The 26,751-nt window shown below is 40.0% G+C and overlaps 2 protein-coding genes across 4 annotated transcripts in view; one reads left to right on the top strand and one right to left on the bottom strand.

Moving 5' to 3' along the window:
• The first annotated feature begins 2,341 nt into the window (after positions 1-2,341).
• The window catches only part of ptk2bb (protein tyrosine kinase 2 beta, b), a 36,209-nt gene continuing 11,799 nt past the window's right edge, over positions 2,342-26,751 (top strand). The window contains exons 1-20 of one of the 3 annotated variants that reach the window (XM_049589139.1): positions 2,342-2,530; positions 13,552-13,781; positions 14,175-14,353; positions 15,557-15,644; positions 15,992-16,071; positions 16,188-16,250; positions 16,467-16,521; positions 16,784-16,924; positions 17,043-17,117; positions 20,072-20,173; positions 20,336-20,453; positions 20,635-20,674; positions 20,910-20,941; positions 21,077-21,121; positions 21,213-21,310; positions 22,761-22,842; positions 22,926-23,026; positions 23,804-23,919; positions 26,254-26,354; positions 26,512-26,601. In XM_049589139.1, coding sequence (XP_049445096.1) covers positions 13,590-13,781; positions 14,175-14,353; positions 15,557-15,644; positions 15,992-16,071; positions 16,188-16,250; positions 16,467-16,521; positions 16,784-16,924; positions 17,043-17,117; positions 20,072-20,173; positions 20,336-20,453; positions 20,635-20,674; positions 20,910-20,941; positions 21,077-21,121; positions 21,213-21,310; positions 22,761-22,842; positions 22,926-23,026; positions 23,804-23,919; positions 26,254-26,354; positions 26,512-26,601 — 1,798 coding nt within the window. In that variant the 5' untranslated portion in view covers positions 2,342-2,530; positions 13,552-13,589. Of the gene's footprint in view, positions 2,531-10,785; positions 10,944-13,551; positions 13,782-14,174; positions 14,354-15,556; positions 15,645-15,991; positions 16,072-16,187; positions 16,251-16,466; positions 16,522-16,783; positions 16,925-17,042; positions 17,118-20,071; positions 20,174-20,335; positions 20,454-20,634; positions 20,675-20,909; positions 20,942-21,076; positions 21,122-21,212; positions 21,311-22,760; positions 22,843-22,925; positions 23,027-23,803; positions 23,920-26,253; positions 26,355-26,511; positions 26,602-26,751 lie in introns of those variants that run through there. The other 2 variants (XM_049589141.1, XM_049589140.1) reach the window with 2 other exon arrangements.
• Positions 25,201-26,751, bottom strand: part of chrna2b (cholinergic receptor, nicotinic, alpha 2b (neuronal)) — a 35,852-nt gene continuing 34,301 nt past the window's right edge. The window contains exon 7 of the mRNA XM_049589167.1: positions 25,201-25,218. The gene's annotated coding sequence lies outside the window, so the exon portion shown is untranslated. The remainder of the gene's footprint in view (positions 25,219-26,751) is intronic.

The raw sequence follows: 26,751 nt of genomic DNA, 5'->3' as shown, positions 1-26,751 counted from the left end.
ATTCCTTTTTTTTCTTTTATTGTATTATTTTTTAATTTATTAATTATTATTATATTTTTTTACTTTTAAAATGTAATTATTCATTCATCTTCTAACCGCTTCATCCTCTTGAGGGTCGCAGGGGGCTGGAGCCTATCCCAGCTGACATTGGGCGAGAGGCAGGGTACACCCTGAACAGGTCACCAGACTATCGCAGGGCTGACACATAGAGACAAACAACCATTCACGCTCACATTCACACCTATGGACAATTTAGAGTTATCAATTAACCTAGTCCCCAATCTGCATGTCTTTGGACTGTGGGAGGAAGCCGGAGTGCCCGGAAAATGTAATTATATTTTATTTTATTATTATTACTACATTTATTGCATATATTATATATGATATTATTATTATTATTATTATTATTATTATTATTATGTATTTTTCTCTAATAATTAGTCTCCCATCTCTCTTCTCTTATCTCATTTATCAGTAAAAAATATACGTGTAATCGCACACATTCACATTAATTTTAATATTTAATACTAAGTTGATTGATTAAATATAATAAAGGGTACTATTTGAGTCCAGTCATTTCACTTTTTCCCACTCCTTTTTAGACATGAAATACTTGTGCTGTTTACAGAATATGATTTCTGGGTATTCTTGGTTTCCCGTTTTCTTACTTTTAATTTTCTTTTTACTATTTTTTAAACGATTTTTGCACATTTGAAATAAAATCTAAAATCTAATCGACACATAGGCCCCACAGAACAACCCTCAGTAATAACAACTAGCATATTTATAACATATAACATTTCTTTTTGTTTGTTTGTTGTTTTGTCTATATTCCCATCTCTGTTTATGTATGTTGCCACCTTGGTTTTGTGTACCAGCCTTTGCACCAAAAAAAAACAAACAAACAAAAAACTGTCAGAGAGATCACAGCTCATGGTTCTGTTGCCATAGTGATTAAAAAATGTAAACAATGTAATGTAACAAAGGGAGCCCTGCCCACCAAACCACAGCCCCTGTTGGCTAAATTGAAATATTAATCATACAGTCTTACACTGCAGATAACTACAAAGTTATTGTCTTTGATGTAATGAACTATTATTATTATTATTTGGTATAAACTGGATACTTTGTTTGCAATGACATGATGAAACTAGATGATGTGCTTTAAGACCACATTTAACAGTAAAATCTTTTGGACTGACATGATGAGGAGGAAGTAAACCTACTGATTGGGAAGGATGATTTAAAATATAGTTATATATCCTATACTTTACCAATCTGTATTCATTTGAACATATTGTGAGACCAAAAAACAAACCTAACAGCATTCATCACCACTTTTAGTATCTATCTGGAACTGAGTCAGAGTTGCTTGACCATAAAAACTGTAGACTATATGTATATGAAAGAACATACATCATGTAAGGTCATCATAGTATTATGCACTTTCTTCTTTTTCTTTATTGAGTATTTGATTGCTTGTTTATGAAAGAAATCGCACCAGTTTGCTCAGGGTTCAAAGGTTAAAATACTTGTGAAAGGCATCAAAAAGCAGCACAACAAAAGTGATGTCGCTCCAGGTTTCAAAGGGTTATTAATGTCTTTATTAGATTCTTTTACTGCATATTTGCTCTTAATTCTGTTCTCTGAATAAGGTTTTATGAAAATAAAATGTAAAAGATGTACAGACAGTATTTTGAGATATTGTGTGATGCTGATGGGCTGGTTTTTTATTTATCTTGGCTTGGGTGAGATAACGTTTGCATATTTAATATCTAAGACTGTAGTTAATTTGTCTATATCAGTGGTCAAAATGTCATTCATTCATTACATGTAAATATTTGTGACACACACTCAAGACATTTGCTGTTATTTTCAGTCATTCATTCAGTTATTTATGAATCTACCTGTAAAATATACAGTTAACATAAAGATGGGCTTTAAAAGTTAGGTAAAATTTTTTAGCTTGTGGCGCCATCTGCTGGTTAGACGGTGTCATTACATCACAATGACGCCAAAATCAGTTCAGTGAAGACGACTGGAAATAGAGGAAAACTTGTAAAAGGTAAAGTGTGGATGAAAGTCCCAAACTTAGATTAAATACGCACAAAGTGTCATATTTTTTCAAGCCAGGACTACAGTTAAAAAGTAGCCACTCTGTATATTCAAGTCGTTATTTCTTATTAAATAAACTTAGTTTTACGACGTATTTGGAGTGTTTTCCAAATCTCAAAGTTTTAGAATTTACCACAACACTGCAAAAATCATTTGCAAGACAAGAAACACACACACATTTACTTTGGAATCATTTGCGCGACAAACAGGAGCCGATCCGCCATATTCCCAGAAAATGCGTCTGGTGAAATGAGGAAGTGAGCCCACCTTACCGCAGAGTTGCAAAGGTGAGGGAGTGGCCACCTGCCACCTCCTGCTCCACTAACAGCCAGAGACGAGCTGTCAGGCCTGGACTCTCCGAGAGGAATAACACTCTGTCAAGCTTTTATCCTGAGAGGAATTAACCCAGAATCAGGTAAGACACAAGATTAGTAAATACTTATGTTCATGTTAGCAGAGGGGTTTCAGACCTTAGCTGAGGTGAGCTGAAAAAGCCATTACAACTAATACAAGTGCTGGCAACAGGCCCACATTTATAGAGGTTAAGGAAATACCCAAGTAGAGCTACATTTAAAGCTTTACATGAGCTTAAAAGTTCAGATTATTTGTGTATCTGGTTATAAACAACATGTTTTTTCCTTTAAAAAAAAGACTTTGACTCTTGTTGGGATCATGCAGAATGTGAATCTTGGCTTTGTAACTTGAATAATTGTATTTTTTTAAGGCGATGATCTTGATAATAATGGCACAGCGTGAAGTACAAGCTGCCATTTTCCTCCAGAGAGAGAGAACTTTGTTCATTATCAAAGCAAGTCTGTGCAGGTGAAGAAGCAGCCAGCCACATTCCAGTGCCTGGGGTCATGGCAGAGCAGTACGCAGACCCTCGGCAGCTCAGCACTGTGCAGAGAGCAGGCCTGTCTGAATACCTGCCTGTGTTGACAAGCACCGTACAGGGAAAAGATAACTCCTGCGCTCACTTTCTCTTTGTAAGAAAAGAAGTTCACGCTGTTTGATTCAGTGATTCGTCAACAATGCTCAGATTTCCAGTTTATGTAGCATCAAAAACATTTTCTCACATAACCTTTGACAGGAAAATACAGTCTGATAAAAAGACACTAGGTCGTAGTGTGTGATGTGATTTCTAGGAGTTTTCCTATAATGCTGTCAAGAACCATCTGATGACACTTCTTGAAGGAATGGGTATTAATACAGTCACCTGTGCATGTCATGACAGATTCTCTATCTTCCATTTCACCACCGTGCAGTTTACTCAGAGAGACAGTTGAAGGTTGAAGCTGTGTGGGAACGAAGGTTGGAAATTAACTTTTTGGCCACTGGCCACAGTGGCTAGTGAATTTCAAAATCTACAAGCCAGTCAATTGATTACCATTGTTTCTTTGTGGCTGGGTAATGAGGAAAATCTAGCAGAGATAGAGACACAGAGAGATTGTGAATCAGATACATACCTACTGAGTGCGACATTTTGCGTTGAAAAGTCAACCTGTTAGGGATGCACAATATTTAACTTTTTGCCGATATCCGATATCCCGATATGTAACAACTCATTTGACCGATAGCCGACACCGATCCACTTTTTCCCCGCCTAATGATCATCCAGTCTCCTCTGTAGTAATATTCTTATCGTGATGGCCCACCAGCAGTTGGAGACAAGAAAAACCTTTCAGTGTACTGTAAGTCATATGTAAGAGCCAAATACGTTATTCACTCAGCAGACATTGGTTGTACTTACTCTGCATGTACACTGGGTGGCACTGTGTTGATATTTGGAGTGTTCGTGTGTAAAGGTGGGAACAGCATTGTTGCTGTTGGAGCAAAAGGTTTGTGGCGCCGGACAGTGTGCAATGTGCCGTGAATTCGGTTTGGATGAAAGAGAAAGAAATTTGACCTGTGTTTGGTGGTACGAATAAACACGCTGATTGTTTGGCAACTGGAACCTGCAGTTAATTGTCTGAACTCAACACAACCAAGGAAGCTGTGGCATCAACCGTGAAAAGTGCGTCAGCTAGGTCAGGCCGGGTAAACATCTCATGTAGCTGGGCATAGCTCCTACATTACTAGTGCCAGTCACGGTAGTTATATCTGACGCCGTAGACCCCACATCATATGACGTGCCGATATTATTGTGCATCTCTACAACTTGTTAATGTTCTCTGGTGGACAAACTATGTTATGGGAAAACTGTCTCTAATTTACTCAAACCTTGTTTGATTGTGTAATTGTTTTGTCTTTAAAATGACAGGAAATTGTGAAACAAGCACAAATTTGTAAGAGCTGCGACCGTGTTCGTGCATGCATCCCAACCCAGTCACCAGAAAAAATGTTGGCACTGTACGTTTTTCCAAACCACGGATACATTACATTTATTATGTTTCAGATATGTTGATACATTGTGGTTAATGTTTGGTTAGGTTTAGGCACAAGAACCACTTGGTTATGGTTGGGAAAACATCATGCTTTGGCGTAAAATACCCAGTGTTGGGGCACAATCCTGGCAGGAGATGCAGTGATGTCTCAGTAAAAAACAACCACTTTTTGGTGGCACTCCCATCTGGCAAAACAGTGATGGGTCACTACAGAACAGTCACGTTTGGTGCCTAAAAAGCCGATGGAAACTCAGCAGTGACTCACTGAAACACAACCAGTTTTGTTGTTTGTTGATCTCGATCAGCTGCAGGCGTCTCGCCTCGATGACACACCATCCCTTCCACCTCCAGACGACAGTCAGCTCATGTACTTTGTCACTGTAGAAACATTGATATGATATGTAATGTGCAAATGTAACATATTGTGGATTCCAGAAATGTACAATGCCAACGTTTGCTTTCGGTGACTGGGCTGTGCATCCACTCGTTTCCCTTGTTTTGTCATTTGGCATGAACAGTTAATCAGCTTCATCTTCTGGCTCATGAACAATCTTTCCACATAATCTTGGGCAAGTCTGTGAATCCATTTGGAAGTTATGCACCTTTTTGCAATAGGCCACTCCCATTGCTCCCACACCTTCCCAGCCAATTGGCATGAACACGAGCACAAACACGCAATTAACCTCCATGCAAAATCTCAGCCTTCTAGGCAGGCTTCCTGTGGCAGCCAAAGGGTGGGGAAACCGACCAAACAACCTGCCGGCAGGGCGAGTAATAGAAATGCAGGTCACAGCTAGAAATGTACCTCACACTATTCCAAAAATCCAAGGTGACATCTTTGAAATATCTTGTCATATATGACCAAAAGTCCAACACCTAAAGATATAGACTAAATCGCAGTGTCCGTTGACAATAACCCACACGCCAGGTACAAATAATGAAACAGAGCTGAGCAAACGCTGCTCAGTTCTTTAGTTTTAAACCACGTAAAAGTAAAAAAAATCAATCAGTTAAAGTCTACGCTATATTTAGAATATTTTGACTGCTTTATTGCACTGTCAGACAGCCCTTTTGGATGGAGAACTGAAGTCGTTATCTCAAAGCCTCCAGACACCAATAACAAAAACAGTAATTTTGCTTTGGGGACCATGGAGGTGCTGATCTACAGCTGCCTCAGTTGGTTAGTGTATATGGTAAAGCAGGGAAAATATTTCAAATAAAGCATACACTTAAACTGATAATGATTTTTTAAAGAGGCCCCCATCCACAGCAGTACACCTTGTAGCTCCAGTTTGATAGACTGGGCACTAACAAAGCAACATGGTACATAAAAAGGCACAGCAGTGATGTCAGTGAGGTCGGACCATGGTGTTAAACTATATATCTTTAAACGTTACAGCTACGGCTAAAAATGACGACAGAAATAAGTTTGCTTATTTCAAGAATCTCTGCAAGTCAAACCAATTCTCCAGTTGTCTACACAGAAGTGATTGTTGTTAGCCGTCCGTCACAGTGAATCAGTTTGCTCAGTTTACATTGTGATAAAACAGAGAAAATCAAAACCTCACTACACATCTTTGGAAAGTTTGGCATTTCTTCTTAAAAATAACAAACAGTTAATAATAATAATAGTGGCAGATTCTTTTTCTTTTGATTGACTAACAATCAATGAATTGTTGCAACTCCAGACATAGGTGTAGAATTCGGGAGGTATGCAGTGGACAGGTCCCTCTCAATAATCTTTAGTGCTATATCGTAGGCAACTGGGCTTGCTTGGGTTTCTTGAAGACGTTTCACCTCTCATCCAAGAGGCTTCTTCAGTGTGGAGTCGCAGGCTTTAAACTCAGTGGGAACCCTGAGAGCTTACATGTGATCCCAACAACACATTCTCACTCCGACCTCGTCACATATTGGCATTCGGTCATAGACTTTCCACGTTGACATACGATGTGCAAGGTACCCTGGGTGCGTTGGTTTTTGACGTTCTGGGACGCTGTGTCAAGTTCTGCCTGTTACTTGCGTTATCTTCTTTTAAAATACACTTCTGTTTTCACAGGAAATTTAAAGTAACATACAGTCTCTTTCAAAATAAACTCATTACGTCGGTAGAACACCACAAATTGACTGTTTTTCCCTTCAACAACAAACACACATGGTTGGGTTTAGGAAAAAAGAACAGGGTTTGGCTTAAGAATCTTGTGAACGCAAACACTGCTCTCTCAGGTGAAAGTTGGTGTTTGTTGGACCCATCCACCACCCTTCCTTCCCGCCTGCCCCACTCGGACTTTCGCAGCCTGAACCTTTGTCCTTGTCCCGCTGCGTTTCCCCCGATGCTGCCGGGTGCTGTTAAAGTAAAACAGCAAACGACCTTTTTGTGTTGGTTTCTGTCGCCGCAAGTCACTGCCTACGCGCCTTCGGAGTGAGACCAGGCTCACCCCAACGACTCTGTAAAGGGTTCACACCAACACACTGCCAAAGTCTGCGACTCCGCACCAGTCTGTTAGAAGTGAAGAAGCCTCTTGGATGAGAGGTGACTCGTTTTTTCAAGAAACTCAAGCAAGTCCTGTTGCCTACAATATAGCACTTATGATTATCATGACCTGGATGACTGAGAATCTTCACTAGCATGTCCCCCTCAATATTTAAATCATGTGTACTTGTCTCCCCCAATTAAATTAAATACATTTACATCATAAATTGATGCAGAAAAGACAAAAATTGGTGCAGAAAACTTCACCAGGAGGCAGGAAATGAAGTGTTTGTTGCTCAACTTGGCCTGGGTAAGGGAACCCAATCCCCTTTTCATGTGTTGTAAATTGAAACCACACCCACACCCTGAGCTTTAGACATATGCACTAATCTGATTTATCATCTGTAAGCGAATAAAGGTTGATACATCGACAGTGTCCTCTTTGTCTCCAGTGCAGCCTTGTCTACGTTTGCAGCTTCTTCACTGGCTGCTGTGGAATTCCACTCTCATTTGTCACAATCCGTCACCCTGAATCAGTCCCTGTCACTCACCTCCTGGATACTGAACATTTCTAACAGAACACGCGAGTTTAGAAATGGAAGACTGGCAGCAGTAAATGCTCAGGACGTACTCCTAATCTTGACAAATGTTTGGGTACTGAGTATTCCCGATGCAGTGTTTGTTGTGACTGAGCGTTCAAAGAGTCAGTTCACTCCACCTTGGTCTCAGTTTGTGATAAAAATCTCCCTCGGGAACAGTTGTTACCATAACAACTCAAGTGCCAGCATGACAGTGTGTGAAGGAGGCAACAGCACTGTGTGCCTGGAAAGTGTCGCTTTTGTTCACTTAAAAACCAGAGTTGTTAGGAACGTGCAGAAGAAAGGACTTCATGGCCGTCAGTGATTTTAATTTGGGGCTTTTATCACTTGGTGGGTAATATTTGTTTACAGTGCTTATTTTGAGAGGACTGTTCTGTTCTTAAGGAGGACCTGTAAGCTTTTCTTATTTTGTCATATATATGAAACTGCTGATGTTTTATGTTCATATTAAATATGGCCAAATATGCTCATGTGGAACCCATGAGCTCATGTTTACGTCATGGAAAGTCATGAACATGAACTCCTGAACTCAGAGCTTCTTAGGAGGTCATGAATACCACCAAAAGGGGGGCGTTCATATGGACTCTTCTCATTAACACGGTAAACACGACTCCATTTAAATGCAGTACAGTTTTCAAAATGTATTCTGTTTCCAATATATTTTCTACTTTCGTGATGATGTCAGCTCATGACAGATTTCTTTTTATGGGCATCTGTGTCAGGTATGCTACTGCAAGTGTTTACATTACATACACTGCTACATGTAGCAACATGCTAAATCTTTTTATTATTGATGTTTCCAGCACCTTGCCAAGACCAAGCTGGGTGGAGCAGTGGTTGTTCTGCATCAGTAGAGGTGCTTAAAATGACAGGCGCTAAAAAGCATTTCAGACAGGTGTTCCAGCACAGACAGTATGAGGAAAGAAAAAAGATTTTTGAACGCCGAAGCATGTAAATATGTTCTAGTAGAAACCCAAAATACAAGTACTGTATGAACCTGAAAATGAGCATTATAGGTCCCCTTTCCAGTCACTGTAAGACTATTGTTCTGCAGCATTACAGTATAAATATGAGTTCATATTGCTTCATGAGGTCACTGTTGTGACTTCCCACAAGATGAAATTAAATGTCCACATTACAGAAGAGCCCTGGGCCTTGGCAAAATTATGAATTAAATCCTTAATTATCTGATTAAAAAATAAGCAATCAAGACTGTGAGTCTGACTAGGCATTTGATGGAAAGCTTTTATTTATTAAACTTCTACGAATTACACTTATTAAAAGAGCATGAGCAATAAGTAGCCCAGTCACCAGAAGAAATTGTTGGTATTATACGTTTCTGCAAACCATGAATGTTACATAAGATGACTTTGTCATCAGGATGTGGAGGGAATGGTGCATGGTGTGTCATCGTGGCGAGACGCCTGCCAAGCTGCAGACCACTGCAGACCGTTAGAGACCAACAAACAAAACCGGTTGTGTTTTAGGGAGTCACTGCTGTGTTTCCAGTGGCTTTTTAGGCTCCAAGTGTGGGTATTATGTAGCGACCCTTCGGTGGGGATAGTGGCGCAAAAAAATGGTTGTTTCTTACCAAGACATTGCTGCATTTCCTGCCGGGATAATGGCATGAAAAGTGGTGGCTTTTTATAGAGACCACTGTGTTTCCTGCTGGATTTGTGCCTCCAAAACCAGGTATTTTAATCCAAAACACGATCTTTATTCTAACCATAAACAAATACTTTTTGTGCCTAAACCTAACCACATGTTAACCACAGTGTTGTTGATGCAGGACAACCACTGCTCCACCCAACGTAGTCTTGGCAGAGATCCGGAAACGTCAATAAGTCGGCAGTAGTTCAGTCAATGGGGACTTGGGTTGGAAACTGTAGAGTTGCCGGTACAAGTCCCCATATGGACCAAGTATGGAGTGTGGACTGGTAGCTGGAGAGATGCTAGATTGCCTCCTGGGCACTGCTGAGGTGCCCTTGAGCAAGGCACCAGACCCTCAACTGCTTGGGGTGCCTGTCCAAAGCAGCCCCCCTTGCTCTGACATTTCTCCCTTTAATGCATGTATCGGTCCTGCTTGTGCATGTGTGTGTATTTTGGGCCTGTGTGTATGTGACAACAGAGTGGAAAAGTAAAAAAAAACAAAAACAAAAAAAAAACAGTCCAAACTGGTAGAAAAGATTTCCACACACTTATATCTATCTAGTGATTCACTTTGAAGTGAAGAAAGTGTGCGGAAATCTTTTCTACCAACCACAGTGTTGTTGAAACAAAAAGTTTGAACGTGTCCACTACATAATAAATCACCGGTATCTGTGGTTTGCAGAATCGTACAATGCCAACAACTTTTCTGGTGACTGGGTTGCAAGAAGACATTTATCAAGCTACATACTCCTACTTAGAGCAAAGTGAAAGAGGAACGTTTGAGAGCAGCTCTCAAATGATTAAAAAAAATGTACATTTACAAACATTTTACTCAGCAATATGTTTTTCTAGTCATTTTTTTTAAGTTTATTTGTGTGAAATCTGTGATATCTCCAATTAATAGTAATCTAATAAATGTATAGATGAGGATGTTGGCTCAAAAGGAAACTTATCTTTCAATACATGATGTCTCTAAACAGATTTTCTCTATACCCCATTGTTCTTGGTTTTAGTGTTTAAGTGTGAAGAATTAAAACTAAACAAAAATCAAGTCTCACGCAGTTGTTACCTGAACTAGACTGGAGGTCACAGGAATTCAACAGCAACATAAAAAACATTTCACCACAACCAGAGCTATTTATGGTGTCACTCATCATCAGATTTTTGTCTTTTTTTCCCATATTTCTTTCCTTGTTTTGTTCCACAGCTGACAAATATTTTGGCACGGCAGATTTTTGCAATTCTGTCTGAGCATTCGCAGCAATCTGTAACGTATATATGTCACTGGGTTGACTCATTGTTTCTTCCACATGAGCCAAGGAATGTATTTGTGTATCCACAGCCCCTCATTCTTCAAACCAAACCAGGGATGTTTTTTTTTCTTTATCTTAAGTAATCTTAAACTTCACCCCGTGCCTCCTCACTCCCCTCCTGTCAGGCCTCCCACACCCAGGTGATGGTGCAACATGCCGGCCATGCTGCGCTCTCATCTTTTCCCTCTTTCCCTTTCTCACTACACACGCACACAGTTACACACAAACACACCCACACAGCCCTGCTGGGGAATTCATGGCCTCAGGCTAACAAAACACAACCCTGTCCAACAGCGGCGGAAAGCCCTGCAGAAACTAACACAGCTCAGCTCCCTCGCAGCAGACTCACAGCGTGGAGCTTCGTTTATGAGAAAACAAGTTATGACCGTTTTCTGACGGACACTGTTGTGAGGTGGGTGACCGGCAGACATGCCTCGCAGCTGGGTGTGTTGTCAGGGTTGTTTTAAAGTATTTAGCTTGCTCTTACCGTGTTTGCTGAGTCAACATGCTCTCAGATGTTTGATTGGCAGGGCAGAGTATTAATGTGAGGAGTGGAGAGTCAGACTCGTGTTTGGCTGCTCTAAGATGAGAGAGTATTTTCAGATTTTTGTACTTGATGCATGAGTCGCTGCCCCTCTCAATGTCAGATGTAGCCTGACAGTTCAATCATAGTGAACGCAGCTGGCGTTCAGCTTTTTCACCCAGTGAAAAGATTTTAGTTGACCGTTTACAGGTGTGTAGATGTGACTGTGATTGTGGCTGGGGGCTGAACTTTTTATGATCTTCAGTAACCGTCACCATGTTTATTTAACGCTAAGTGGTTGAAGCAGGATCTCCTGTTGCTTGAATGTGTTTTTGTTAGGTGTTCGTGTCTTAAACAGGGTTCCCATGAGTCCTTATAATTGCTGAAAGTTTGTGAAATTGACATAAAAATCAAGGTAAATGGACTGCACTTAGTGCGCATAGTGCTTTTCTAGTCCTCCGACCACTCAAAGCGCTTTTACGCTACATGTCACAATCACCCATTCACATACAGAGTCATGCAAGTGGCCGAGGCTACCATACATGGTGCCACCTGCTACTCTGAGCCAAGGCATTTAAAGTTTTTGAAAATAGTGTCATGGAAAGTGCATTAATTTATATATATTTTGTGCAAGAATAGAAATAATCATTCTTTTGATATTGTCAAAAAATATTGCCATTACTGTAAGTGCCCTGACACACCAAGACGATAGTTGGCCATCAGTGACCATCAGTTGCCCTTGTTTTTGTGGTATGTCCCGCACCGTTGACATTACTTGACCCTTGTTGGCTGTTTTTTGGCCGATTCAACATGTTGAAACTGCATCGGACTCATTGGTGAGAGAAATCCCTCTTATTGGCAGTTCAACTCAGTGCATAAAAAGAGAAATGGAATTGAGGAAAGTAAACAAAAAGCTAGAGCCAGGAGGGCATGAGATAATTTTTTTTTTGTCATATTAGGGGAGGTTATTTTTTAGCAAAAACACTTCATGATTGTTTGTATTACTACTGACTAATGTCGGTAAATATCCTTTGTTCTCTCAGCGTCGGGTTGTGTTGTTAATGTGCTAGCTGGCTAACTAGTGTCTTGAATCCTTGCTGTGGGTCTTCTGGTTTCCCTTTTTGAATGATGAATACAGACTACTGCCGCCTGCGGCTATGGAGAGGTATTTCGTACATGCCAGTTGGCTGTTGACTTTAGTCTTGACTGACAACAGTAATGGTACTTGCAACGTGCAAGTACGTGCAAAGGCTCCCAGCTGCCATGTCAAAAGTTGAGAAGTTTGCAAGATGGCAACCGTCCATCAAGTGTCCATAATTTCACAACCAACTTTTGGACCATTTTAATGCACCAGTAGTATACTGCATTTTACGGTACCATGCAATGTGAACGTACTTCAAAATAGTAGTGTTGATAGTTGATAGTAGTTGATAATAGTGTTTAGTATAGAAGTATGCGATTTGAGACACACTGTGTGTCTCACACAATGCTGTGGTTAATCTCCAAATTTGAAGAATTTATATTCCTAATCTGCTTTCTGCCAAGAGTTAGATGAGAAGACTGATACCACTCTCATGTCTTTACAGTAAATATGTAATGTATAGGTGGAGCTAGCAGCTGGCTAGCTTAGCTTAGTACAAAGACACAGGAAACACAGGGAAACAGCTAGCCTGGCTCTGTCTGAAGGTAACAAAATCCACCTACTACCACATCTGGTGCTGGTGAGCTGATATCGTTGCCAGGCTAGGTATTTCCCTCCACTTCCAGTCTATGTGCTAAGCTAAGCTAACATCTTCTGGTTCGAGCTTAATATTGAACTTACATACATGAGAGTGGTGTCAATCCTATTTAAATCATGGTAGGCAAGTAAGAGTACTTCCCAAAATTCCAAATTATTCCTGTAAGATGGACAAAAGAGCTGCTTCCGTGCTACATTTGAATTTTTCCACTTCAGATTATTGCAGGATGAATCAAGTTGCATAACAGCCTATAGCAAAGAGGTTACTACACAGGTCAGTTAGTCATCACTGTGTGGTTTCGGACAGATTTAGATGTTCCAGTTTGCAACATTTGTGTATTCACTCTCAGACTGTAGATTGGTAATTTTTTTCAACATATATGCGTTTGTAATAAAATCTAAGTTATGTTTACCATGGAGGGAATATTAAGGAGTTTTCTTCGCTGATGTAGATGAAAAATACAAGTCTCCACACTGTCCCAATCTTGCTGTGTGAGTCACACAGGCCCTCACTTGAAATCACGGTTAGGGAGGAATGTAATAGGTGGATCTCAGAATCTAATGATGTGAGTCATAGGCACCACATGGCACAAGATCACAGCATGAATGAAGCACCGCATGACTACAGCACTATGATGAAGCAAGTCACAGAACAGTGTGTACTCATTGTCACTACATTGTTCTTGGCTTGCACCTTTAGCAGGCTTTCTTCTTTTTTCTTTCTAAATCTTAAAGTATTTTTCCTTTGTCTGTCAAAAGGATGATGTGGATATGATGGTGCCCATCCAACTGTGAGAATGTATGAGGTGATGTCCGGGGACACCCTGGCCTGGAAGGCGTCCAGTCCAAGACCTAGCAGCACAGACTCCACACCTGATTCAGCTGGGGATGGAGGGCCCGTCAAGATCCTCAAAGTGTGCTTCTGCACCAACAACTCCTTGGGCAAGAACTTCAAGCTGGTTAAATGTGACAGCGCCTGGCAAATTAGGGTGAGAGTGAGCCAAAAAATCCAAATATGAGAATGGGAGGGGATGTGTCAGAAGACTTTGAGTAAGAGGGAAATGGTGTTTATCTGATATAGCTTGATAACATAGTGAAGAGGAGCTGTCAAGGTTGAAGGTGGTGCATTGTATTTGAGCCAGAAATCAGTTTTATTTGGCCTTCTTAACGTGCAGGGAAGTTATAAATCCTTTATCAGCGTACAAATAATCTTACACTCTTTGTAGCAACAGGCAAAATAAAAGCTTTCTCTCCTTATTTCTCTTACAGCTAATTGTTGGCCCTTACCAATAAAGATGAAACAAGTGTCAACCACAATGTGCAATACATTTCAGAGTATTATTATTATTAGTTTTTTGATTGGCATATTCTGTCTCTTTCAGGCCATCATTCGTTCGATTCTGAACAGTGGTCGATTGGGACCGAATATCACACATGCAGGATGCTACAGTCTCCTGCTGAAGCACCTGAAGTCAGACGAAATACACTGGCTGCATCCAGATATGACCATTGGGGAGGTGGAGCAACGCTACGAGAGCCATCATGTGGAAGCTGAGTGGAGGTATAGATTGATTAGCAGGTTGTTTGTATCTGATTTGATCTTGTAGAGTTATTGTCTTAATAGGGCTGGGCGATATAGAGAAAAATTCATATCTCGGTATTTACAGGCTGACTGGCAATACACGCTCTGTATTTTGTATGAAATGAGCTTCATGTTTTAAGTTGCAAGTCAAAGCCACATTTGAGATGTCACACGCACTTTTATAAAAATAGACTGTGATCAAAGTAAAATGCAGAGACAGGGATTTTATTCCTGTTTGAAAATATGCAGCTGCACAACAGTTACACCTCTAAAACACTAGTTGTCAGCAGAAGTGCTGTAAATTTTAGTTGATTCAAAACACACCTAAAATACACATTAAACATGGCTTAATAGAGACACTTTCAAACACAAATACACAAATTGGCTTCACTATAACTGGCAGCATTCACAGACAAAGCACTTGTGTTTTGCTGGACACATTGTCCCCACAAATACAACATGCTAATGTTTTTAGCACAAGTCTATGTCATTTTACATTGTATAAATTAGCCTAGTGGCTAGCGAATTTTTCCTCTACTCATATGAAGCCAGGGCAACAGCAACATTTAACAAAGGTAACGGTACAAAATTTGTCTCCATTACAGCTCACAGGATCACCGACGAAATAACTGTCTTATACTAAACACGTTTTCCAAACAAACATAACATGCTAACGGTATTAGCACAAGCCTATGGCATTTTACATTGCCTAAATCAGCCTAGCAAATAGCGGAGAATTCTTCTGCTCATATGATAAATCACACACAAGACTTAAAATGTTATCTTGTGGAGGCTTTATTGTCTTCACAATTTATTGTTTCTTATCTGTGAAATTAAAGTAAATAAAAGCTTTGTTTCCACTGAAGGAAATCGTTTCAGCTTACAAAAACAGACAGGGGGTCTGCATCGCTGTGATGGGTGGTTACATTTCTAGGGGGTTGCACGTCAGGCTACGGCTCTAAAAAAGAGTGAGAGATGAGAGATGCACACTGGTATGTGTTATGTAATGCAACTTGACCCTATATTATTATAAATGGTGTTGGTGTGGGTATATTAATAGTGATTTTATCGCCCAGCCCTATGTTCAAATGTTATCTGCTGACAGACATCTGCAGTGTTTTGTTATCAAATCTTGGCATTTGGTAATGATGCCTGATGTTTCTGTTTTCTTTTTGAATGCAGGTATGACCTCCGCATCAGATACGTTCCTGTCAACTTCTTGGAAAAATTCAAAGATGACAGATCAACTTTAGTGTATTTTTACCAACAGGTAACAAGCTACAGTGTATTTTGCTGTTGTTGTTTTTTTCGCTTTCTGGCTGGTGTAGTATTAGATTTTTTTTCCCAATGGATATTTGGCAATAAGAGGTGTTGTTTTCACACAGCATAAGAAAGCAGCTGTCAGTGTGTCCAGTGCTGTAATGATATTTTCCTTGACTGGTTTTGTGTTGATATGATTTGATTTTCTGAAGGTGGGACTTCTTGTTTTTGTACAAATCTATAAATACAAATGTGAAATCTTCAGTACCTTTAACAGAGGTAACAAGCCCCCAATCCATGAACTGCACAGGCCACAAAATATTATACATCTGATTTCTCTGTTTCACTGAATGGCAGGTGCGTAGTGATTACATGCAGCATCATGCCTCTAAGGTCAGTGAAGGGATGGCGCTGCAGCTTGGGTGTTTGGAGATCAGGTGAGTCACTGCAGTCCTCTTATTCTTTATGTTCTAAAACTTTTGATTTCATTTGTTTTATTGAGTGCATTTTATAGAAAGTTTTAGTTGCTGAGATGTTTTTACTCTCATCACAGGAGGTTCTACAAAGACATGAATGCTAAAGGTCTCGAGAAGAAGTCCAACTTTGAGCTGCTAGAGTAAGTTTTTAGTTTCCATTAATCTTGTAGCTACTCATAACTTCACTCACTGCTGGATAATGTTGTAAATAGCTTGAAGCGATTTGACCTCCATTTCTGTAGTTCATTGAAAGATGACATTCAGAAGATGATGTTTCAATCTGGTAGCAATATTTTATTTTACTGTTTTAATTCCTATGTTTTTGTTTTCTTCTAAATTTTCCTTCACAAATGAAGAAAAGAAGTGGGCCTGGACCTCTTCTTTCCTCAAGAACTTATTAACAGCATGAAGGTAAACCATCCTAACAGTGGTTTCGATTTTTAAAGGGATACTTAGACAATTTTCAACCAGGTCTGTGTCAAACAGACCATGGCAAACCATTCATCTGCACACACTCCTCCCACAGTGGTGAGACAGACCTGGTTGAAAATTGCCAAAGTTTCCCACTAATGACTAGAAAACCCCAAATTAATTTTCCTAATTTACTACTGGGTGGTACCGTCATCAGAGTGAATATAAAGTAATAATTTAAACTTCCCTGCTTGTGATCCAGTCAAGGCAGCTACGGAAGTTGATCCAGCAAACATTTCAACAGTACGCAACACTCAAGGAGGATGACTGCATGATCAAGTTCTTTGAGACCTTCAAAGAGTTCTCCAGTTACGATGAAGAGGTTTTCCCATGTGAACTTGTGGTGAGCAGCCTCCTTAATCCAATGATAGCTATTGTTACAATTGCTGGGAGCTTTAAACGGAATCTGTTCATATTCATATTAATATTTCAAACATTTAACCACTCGCACTTGTGAACAGCAAGGTTGGAGTCTAGCAGTGGAGCTGGTCGTCGGTGGGAGGGGCATTCGCCAACGCACACAGAAGGATTCAGCGGTAAGAAGGATGAAGATGTTGATAGCTTTAGCCTTTGACCTGGATTTGACCTTTCATCAATTTAGTACACTGTTGTGTTATCTATCTAATCTATCTAGCCAATTTCCAGGATTTTTGTGAAAGGAATATTTGGCCATTTTGGGAAATGCACTTATTGGCTTCCTTGCTGAAAGTTAGATGATAAGATTGATAGCACTTGTGTCCAAGAAGCCAAAGCCAGCAGCAAAACTAGAAACAGCTCACTTAGCTCTTTCAAAAGGAAACAAAATTCATTCAGCAGCACCCCTATAGCTCACTAAAAGACTGACCCTAATGCTGCAATTCATTTTCAATGTAAGCTGGTGACATAACGCTACAAACTGACGCCCGACACTTGTCACTGCTGACAGGCATGATGCAATACTAACGAGACTTTTTTCTCCAGTGGCCCAGTGAGGCGCCAGTCATATAGTTTGTTTTTAGCCGTGGTACTGTGTTATTTTGCTTAGTTAGCTGACACTATGCTAGCTTTAAGTATGTTGCAGTGCATACGGGGATGCAATGGGGTAGCTAAATGTGATGTTAAAACAGGGTCCAGACACTGATCATAACCACAGATATTTTATGTCTAAATACAGACTTAAGATGATGTTCATTCGAGGTCATCTGTGGCAAGTAGCACACACACAAGCCTGTGACGATAAAGGTATGGTAAAGAGCACCTGAGAAACACTTCCACAGTGACATTTTCACAGTGAAAATGTAGCTAGTAACACTGTTGCCGAGTCGCTTATAGTGTGAACGCAGCATAAGTCCCTCCCCAACTTAGTTACTGTTCCTAGGTCTGACAAGCTTGACGGAAATAAACATGGCAATGCCGGTTCAGTGTAGACGGGTGCCACAGTATCTATTAGAGGCAATATAGCTTCAAGAAGCCGACAGCAGGACTGCAGTATGTGATGGAAGAATATGTTAACGATGGGGTGCTAGATGTAGCTATATGCAGATAAATAACACCAACAGTTACTTTGGGGCAGGACGTAGCCTTCCAGAAACAACATAGACAAAGCAACATAAGCCATGGTCTTTTCTGGCTAACGCTAACTCATCTCAAAAATATGTCAGCAACCAACCTGTCAGTCCTTTCCAAACGTCTTTAACGTTACCAAGAAAATAAAGAGAAAGTAAACCAAACATTAGGCTAACTCCTCTTAATGTAGCTATACGTTAGCTGGCCAGTTGGCTAGTGTTTTGCTAACAATAGCTAACCTAACTTAAGATGTGAATATACAACACAATGCATAAAGATTGTGACAGCAGTCTTTCAATTTTCAAAACTGGGTTTTCTTTTCAGCATAGACGAGCCTAGCACATAGTAAAATAAAACAGGAAAGGGGAAAGCTGACTGAGGTTCTGTCAGTTACTTAGCTTAGCTTAGTTCAGCTGTTACTGGCACTGTTGCCAAGTCCTCAGTAAGAAAAGTAGCTATTGGCTGTCCTAAAAGTCGCTAGAAGTCGCTAAATGATGTCATCGCCTAATTTGCATAATTGTCCATGTGCATGTAATTGTAATGGCTGCTGTAGGAGAGAGGAATAACGTCATGGGAGAGACAAAAACTGAGTAAAAAAACACCCTGAATATGTTTAGAACTACAAATGAACCTTCTTTCAGTGATTTATATTAGACAAAGAAAATTTTACATTTACATCCCGCCCTGACTGTAAACCAGGTCGGGATCAGCCAATGAAGGTTCCGCGTGTGTGCGATTCACTGGCAGTCTGGACGTGGAGGGGTTAACATCTCCTGCTCTGACTGCAGCTGGGAGGGAGGACTGGGCCGTCTGTGAGTGCTTTGGGGCAAGAGAGGAGCCCACGGCAGCATCCGCTACTCGTTGAGAAGAATAAGAATGATTCGTGCTCTCACAACAGAGTCTCCAGAAGTCTTCAATAACATCAGAAAAAGTCGCTAGATTTGTCGCTAGTTGCTTTTTTGAAAAAGAGTCACTAGAGGGGTCTGAAAAGTCACTAAATATAGCGACAAAGTCGCTAAGTTGGCAACACTGGTTACTGGAGCACAGAGCGAAAAGGGGCGGGGCTTAGGAAGGGTCAATAGAGTGCTGTAGTGATGACCTTTTTTTGTAAGCTAGTACGGAAGTTAGCATCGCACTGGTTCCCTCGTTAAAAAGCCTATGGGATTTTCTATTGGATTTTGAAGTATTACAGAAAATAAGCTCTATGGCAAACAAACGTTTATGATACTTACAGGTTTTTGTTCAATAAGGTAATCTTCACAAAGGAGCACTGCTTTTATTAATTTAAGAGCGTAAACCCAATCACCATAAGTACAGTAGAAAGATTAGCGTCGCCACCACAACAAGGCTGTAAAGCTGTGTTCATTCTGTAATATCATTTAGCCACTTGTTAGCAATCACCTTTTTAAGACACATCAAATCTTCAAAATTCATGAGTGGGTTTTTAAATGATGTATTTCATATTGTAGAACAAAACATCAAAGTTTCTTAAGCTTGTGTTATCCACAGGCATCTAACCAAAAACCCATTAAAAAAACACATTGACTTCAAGACGAGGGAACCAGGAGTGCTAAAATGCTAACTTATTTCTGAGTTTTACTCGGACTCGTTCCTGCACCATCCTGGTTGCTAACTGATATTTACCACACAATCATGAGAGGTATTAATTTCAGCGAGAAAGCAATTAAGCATATTTCCCAAAATTCATATTCTGTTTGAATTTACTGTATCCATCTTTAAAGTATTCCTATATATTTCGGAAAATACCATTTGAATTCTTATTGTGAAAGCTGTGTGAAATAATTCCTGCTGGACAGATTATGCAGAGAAACTGGTCTTTTGCTACATCCTTTAATATCTCACACAGCTTATCAATTGTAATCAGCTCCAGCTTAACTCAATTAATTACATACCTATTTTTTACTTTTTATTTTTTTTTTCTCAGCCTGTTTTTCTAGCCGACTTCAAACAGATCAAGAAAATACAATGCTTATCTCGGAGCGACAGCAAGGCACTCATAGACTTCAGCATAGAGGGGGCCAGACAAGTAAGTACCACAACACTATCTACCTATGACACAGTATTACTTTGTACAGTGTTAAGAATCAGAAAAGTTAAAATAAGCAAGAGAGTTTACTGTAGAGAGTGTATGCACAGGAAATTCGACCCAGTACATGTGCTTCATGCCCTTTTTTCTTCTTTCTGATAGCGTCTATCAATCACTGTGGCCACGATGTCTATGGCAGAGAACATGATGGACCTTATTGATGGCTACTGTCGCCTGGAAAATGACACAGAGGATAGTGTTATCTACCGGCCAAATAAAGGTGTGTACAGCTCAGCCACTTTTCCTATTACTTTCTTAACATCACCATGGTAAAAACTTACAACAAAGACATTGTTTTTAAGTGTGGAGCGTAGTTGGAGGCCTTAAAGGCTGCACGGACTTTTAAATTGTATTAATGTATTAAGCTTAACTGTAATTATCATGACTTATTTCTGTCCTAGATGCCAGTGCACGGAGCGCTCTGCCTGAGCTTCCTACAAAGTGAGTACATGTCGGCGGTTTTACAACCCTGAATGATTTGTGCCCTCTCTCATCCTTGGCGTAGCTGCAGAGTCCAAGCTGTACTAATACCCTTTGGTTGTAATATGAAATGAAAAGTTAGAGTTATTGATGAGAAAGGCTGTATTATCGAATCATTCTGTCAGCGCTCTGAGGAGCCATAAGTTGGAAATTTATGAGCCGGACTTTCTCTCATTCTGTCCTCTCTCTGGAGCAGCAGAAACAGCGGCTCGGTCAGACACAGTATGGGTGAGCTGACACTTTTCATTGTTCTACATCACCTCCATGTATAGTACAATACACAACATCTTCAAAGCCAAACCTTTCTGTAATTATCTCACAAAAACAAGTGAAAGTATATTGATCTCTCTTTTGTATTTTCAGGGTCAGACATCTATTGTGAGATTCTCGATGAAAGGCCAACATCAGGTCCGTTGAAAGTTTGTATTCATGTCTTTTGCAGAATAATAACTGTGTGAACTTGCTTTGAAATTTCATAAACGCAAACCGTGTTGTGTAGTTGTCAAGTACGGGATTGACCGGAGTGACATTGTTCTTGGCCGAATCCTTGGTGAGGGTTTTTTCGGGGAAGTCTATGATGGAGTCTACAAAAAAGATGTAAGTGTATCTTCCTAATTGAAGTATATTAATACTAACAGCAAACACAGGATTATTTAGGAAGCTTGCTGGAGAAGTATAAATTGATTAAATATCTATGCTGTCAGGAGTCACAATTGTTTCTGTTGAAGCTTAAATATAGCATATTTGCTGTTGCCATCTTGGATTTTTGGAGCCAAAAGTGACAATATTTGGACGAGACGGTGGAGGTAGCCCTCACACTACCTGCTAGCTTGGTTAGCACGGTGTATTTACAGCTATGGTTAACTGTGCTAATGCTAATGCTAATTTTTGCAAGCAAAAAACAGGCTTAAAACCATTTAAACAAAATGTATTTACCAGAAAAACTGCATATCCAACTCCTAAAAAGGTCTATTAGATCAACCAAACATTGAACAAGAATGTACGTGCTATAAACAAATGTCCATCCAAAACATCACAGTTAACTTTCATGAACTGAAAACACACTCAAGTAGCAAAAGCTATGCCCATACTTTGTAATTCTGGGGTTACGCCATCGTTGTTATCTAAGCAATGTTGTCATTAATTACATAAAAATTCACCCCCTGTACAGTTGTCATGAAGGGGGATATTGACTGTAGAGACCAAAATAGTTTTTTGTATCAGGCTGTAAACATGTTTATTTCTGCTGGGGGCCTGTGCGGATTGACCTGCGTTTGGAGCCAGCCTCAAATGGCCATTCAAATAAATGTAGTTCAGTTAGGACCACTTTAGTCAAAGAAAACTTTATTTTCATTTGCAGTATTGTATTTGGCGGTATGGCTCTGTTCTGTGGTGGAGAGAGCACACCTCCCTGCCCTTCCATGCGCCTACATGGAAAGCCTAAAGCATGGAGAGCAGCAGCAAAGACCCCCTGGGAACAGAACAGAGCAGCATCAATGACAAACAGAAATGACATTAATAAGTCAGACACAGCATGAAAAGGAGGAGCTGGGGTGGAGGCAGGTTGCAAAGCAGCGTACAGAGGAAGCAGCAACAGTCGGCCGGCCAGAGCAGTTTAAATGGGGCGTCCTGAATGAGATTCGCCATTTGGTTGTATAGAGAGGAATCATGTGATCTATCAGCTGACTCCCTTCCATCAGTCAGCTGTTCCATCATTTGATTGGGCTGTTTGAGATCAGCTGATGTAGCTGGGATGTGAGCTGAGCTTGACATCATGTCCTGCCTGAACTAACGCTATGCTCAACTTTTTTGCACTTCCGCATTGGCTTCATTTTGTAGCCCTGGAGGTTGCCACCAGGCCTCCAGGGAGTGCGTCGGGCTTTGAAGCCAATTTTGGTACAACTCCCGAGTCTGTCAAGTAATGCCATTGGGCCCAAAAAGATTTCCTGTAGACTTACATGGTGACAGAAACAAATGAAAAATCAGTGGATACATTTGTGTGTATACGTGTAGTAGGACTGGGAGTTACTGTCATTATTATTAACAGAGTGGTGAGAGGATCAATGTGGCAGTGAAGACCTGCAAAGACTGTTCACCTGATGTGATGGAGAAGTTCATGAGTGAAGCAGGTAATTTAAAAAAAAATGTGTAGAAAACAGTTAAATAACTGTTTTAACAATAAATGAATATTTTTGAACTCTGTGTTTGCCAGTGATTATGAAGAACCTTGATCATCAGCACATTGTCAAACTGATCGGAATCATCGAGGACGATCCCGTGTGGATCGTCATGGAGCTTTATCAGTATGGAGAGGTTGGTGTTAGTCTTAATTTCCTTGTTTCAGTTTTAATCCAGTCATACTGTGTAACTGAACTGAAATCTTGCACAGTTCTAGCATGGTCTGATTTTCCTGCTGCCACATACATGCATCATAGTATGAAAGAAAGACAGAGACTGTGTGTGTGAGTGCAGATGTCGATTAAAGCGACTCTTACCTTTCTGGAAATTTTATGCTTTTCTTTGTTTAGGTTAAATGCTATTAATAAGCTGATGGCAAACTAAAATGTAAGTGAATTCCACCAGAGATAAAAACTCATAATTATACCATTCCCATATGGTTCTAAGAAAACTCCAATCATTGAATTCGGACCGATGCGATTATTGGCCGAGCGTCCTGTCTGTCTTCCCCACGTGGAGGCCTCCGACTGACGTAACCACTTGTGTAACATCCATTTACTAGTGACGTTAACCCTACTATCTTATGTTGGCACTGTAACCTTATTCTACCACTCATCAGTCATCACTGACTCCAGTTGAGTTTTAAAACTCTGGGGTTGCGTTTGACTGTCTTGGTTGTGACGTTACACTTGCTCTCCTCTTCCGTGTATCTAACGTTACCTTGCCAGCGCCTACGTCTATCATAGACATAATGAGGACGTAATGGAGAGGGGGGAGTAGGCCTTTGGAGGGAGGTGGAGTTGCAGGAGGAGGAGGTTGGGACTTTGGAGGGAGGTGGAGCTGTGTGAAATGCAAGAAAGGTAAGAGATGCTTTAGGTGAAATCCTGTCTTACTGAAATGTTGACGTTACAGCTCGGCAACTACCTAACTCAGAACCAGGACAAGCTGACGAACACAACTCTGGTGCTGTTCAGCCTACAGATCTGCAAAGCTCTTGTCTACCTCGAAGGAGTCAACATGGTACACAGGTGAGAGATTCCTTTTATTTTTTGTGTTGTTATCCAGAAATGAAGATACAGCTGTTGTCTTTTTGTGTATCTACAGTTAGATTTAGCCCAAGTGCCAGAAAAAAAGTTGGCATTGTACGTTTCTGAAAACTTCGGTTCTGTCTTTCCTCTGTTCCAACAATCATCAACTCTGGTTTGGTTAAAATAAAACCTTAATTCACCCAGTTGGATGTGAAAATATGCTAACTCTGTACATGCTAAAAATTCTGTTTATTTAAATGGAGTCTGGGGGCTAAAGAGTTGATTATTTGCAATTAACAAGATCTCAGAGCTGGTTTCAAAAAATGGCCAACATGTTGAAACTGTGGACATTTTTAAATACTTTGATGGATAAATACAGCATAAATACAGTTATGGACTCCCACGTGAGCTTCTTTGGAAATATACTGACAATTAAGCGGCTTTTTACAATGTTGTCTTTCGTGTTTGGTGAGCCGAAATCAAATTTCCACCCAAGGTTGACAATAAAGATTTATTCTATTCTACTTCAGAAGCGTTGATATGATAAAAAGTACAAATGTATCATATCTGTTTTTGCAGAAACATATAATACCACAAGTTTTTTGGAGATTGGGCTGTTCAGTTTCTTATCCTGGCTTAAAAATGATCAAATAATCTCTTAATTTTTCCAATCAACTGATAAATCTTCTGTAAATTGATGTAAACAATAGTTAACTTAGCTATCAGTTCCCCTTAAACGTTATGCATCAAACCAAGGTCTCATGTTTAGAGTGTAACAAACCTTTTTGTCCTGAGTGATGACCAAGTCAGTTTGACAGCACTACTAAGTCACCATGACCAGCTAATGAAGTTGAAGTAGCAATGTTTGAACAGTACGTCTGTGCTAAAACTCATAATTTCCACAGGTAGGACTGTATAATAAATAAGATCCTTTGTTACTGTCATAAGAAAAGAGGCGCAACCTGTAATGTTCTGGGCAACAAGTTACAGTATGTCCTTGAAATAATTTGACAAATCTGAGTGTGATTTACTGCACAGTGCTGATTCACAGAGATGGTGAGGAAAAAAAGCAAGTTGACAGTCTTATTGATGGATACAAAGTAAAAAAGCATCTGAATATAAAGTGGAGTTATATGACAATAGAAAACTTTTTTAATTTAAACTTTGAATATTTATACTAAAACACAACATTATATAAAGCTGATGTGAGATGACAGAAAAACATGTTCAGTCAGTTGTTTCTGCAGAATCCTATCAACAGGTTTCAGGCAGCGAAGCGGCCACTCTGGATTCAATCTCCTGTGAAGAAAAAAAAACACAGACAAAGGAAATTACTTTCTGCCTGTGTGGAAAATGCAAAGATTCCTTTTGTATTATTTTCTGCTGCAGTTGTGGAAGCACTGCAGTGATAGAGAGGCAAACTTTGGGCCATTTAAGACACTGTGCTTGTCTTATCTGCATTTTTATTATTTCCACCAGTAGCAACATTAGGGTGAGTTTGGTGTTTTTCAACCTGGATCCTATGTTGCCATATTTTCATGTCAAAGTGACTCGTGGGAAAAACTTGTTTTGTGACATCCATATTTTTATGTCACATAGGCAACTATGAAGAGAAGCTAATTTTTTGGTGTCTAATGGACAGGTACAGCTGTGTATCATCTGCGTAGCTATGGAAAGAGATGTTGTGATGATGCATTATCTGTCCCAGGGGTAGCACGTACAGGGTGAACAGAACAGGTCCCAAAACTGATCCTTGTGGTATTCCATGTTTTGTCTGAGCAGTTCTTAAGGAATATTCCCCAACAGTGACTTAAGTAATGATATGACTTTATTGCAATTTTAAGTATGTTGCGATGTGCTGAGTGTTGCGATAAAATATATTGCGATTCATTGCCTTTTTTTCAACCATAAATATGTCTTAAAAGAAAAACTTTGTCAACATCTGTTTTATCTAATAAGATAAAGTTTTCAGTCTGTTTATCTCACTCCAGCTGTTGCAGCGAAATGTATGTAGTGGACTGAAAAAGCAATGATTATATCATTATTATTCTAGTAGACTACCAAAAGCTGATTTGTTTTGGTAATATTAATAATTTGTATAATTAAAAAAATCAAGACGTGGCACTGTGCAACGATACAATATTGCCACACAAAAATATTGCGATGGTGTACCAGAATGCTGCAGTGGCCTCGTCCAATACTGGACCAGTTTTAACAACTGTTGTCTCCACTGGTCACCTAGGCACAAAAACATGGGAAAATAGGGTCCAGGTTGAAAAATACCAAAGCTGCCCTTTAACTTTTCTTGTTGTCTAATATTGTGTTTTGTCACAGAGACATTGCTGTGCGGAACGTGTTAGTCGCCAGTCCAGATTGTGTGAAGCTTGGAGACTTCGGTCTGTCGAGATACATCGAGGATGAAGAATACTACAAAGGTAAGAGAGGCATAATCGTCTAAATTTTAAAGCATATATATGTCCTTGACAGACAAGTCAAGAGGGAACATAAATAATAAAAATGCACCTCTTTATGTCCCCGTTCAAAAATGAAAAGTGTTAACTACAAAATAAAATGTCTCCTGTTCCTTTGCAGCATCTGTTACCCGCTTGCCAATCAAGTGGATGGCCCCGGAGTCCATCAACTTCAGACGTTTCACCTCGGCCAGTGATGTCTGGATGTTCGGTGAGTTTATGATACACTGACCTACAAACGGTACAACAGCTCAGTGCAGAGACAATAAACATGCTCGGGGCACGGGACAGGAAGGCACAGTCACTCACACATGAGAAAAAGCATGTGGCTAGTTAATCTTCAACCTAAACAGCACTGTGT

Source organism: Epinephelus fuscoguttatus, linkage group LG11, assembly GCF_011397635.1.
Source record: "Epinephelus fuscoguttatus linkage group LG11, E.fuscoguttatus.final_Chr_v1".
Taxonomy (NCBI): Eukaryota; Metazoa; Chordata; class Actinopteri; order Perciformes; family Serranidae; genus Epinephelus; species Epinephelus fuscoguttatus.
Note: the sequence above shows the minus strand (reverse complement) of the source record. Positions and strands in the feature narration are given on the sequence as shown.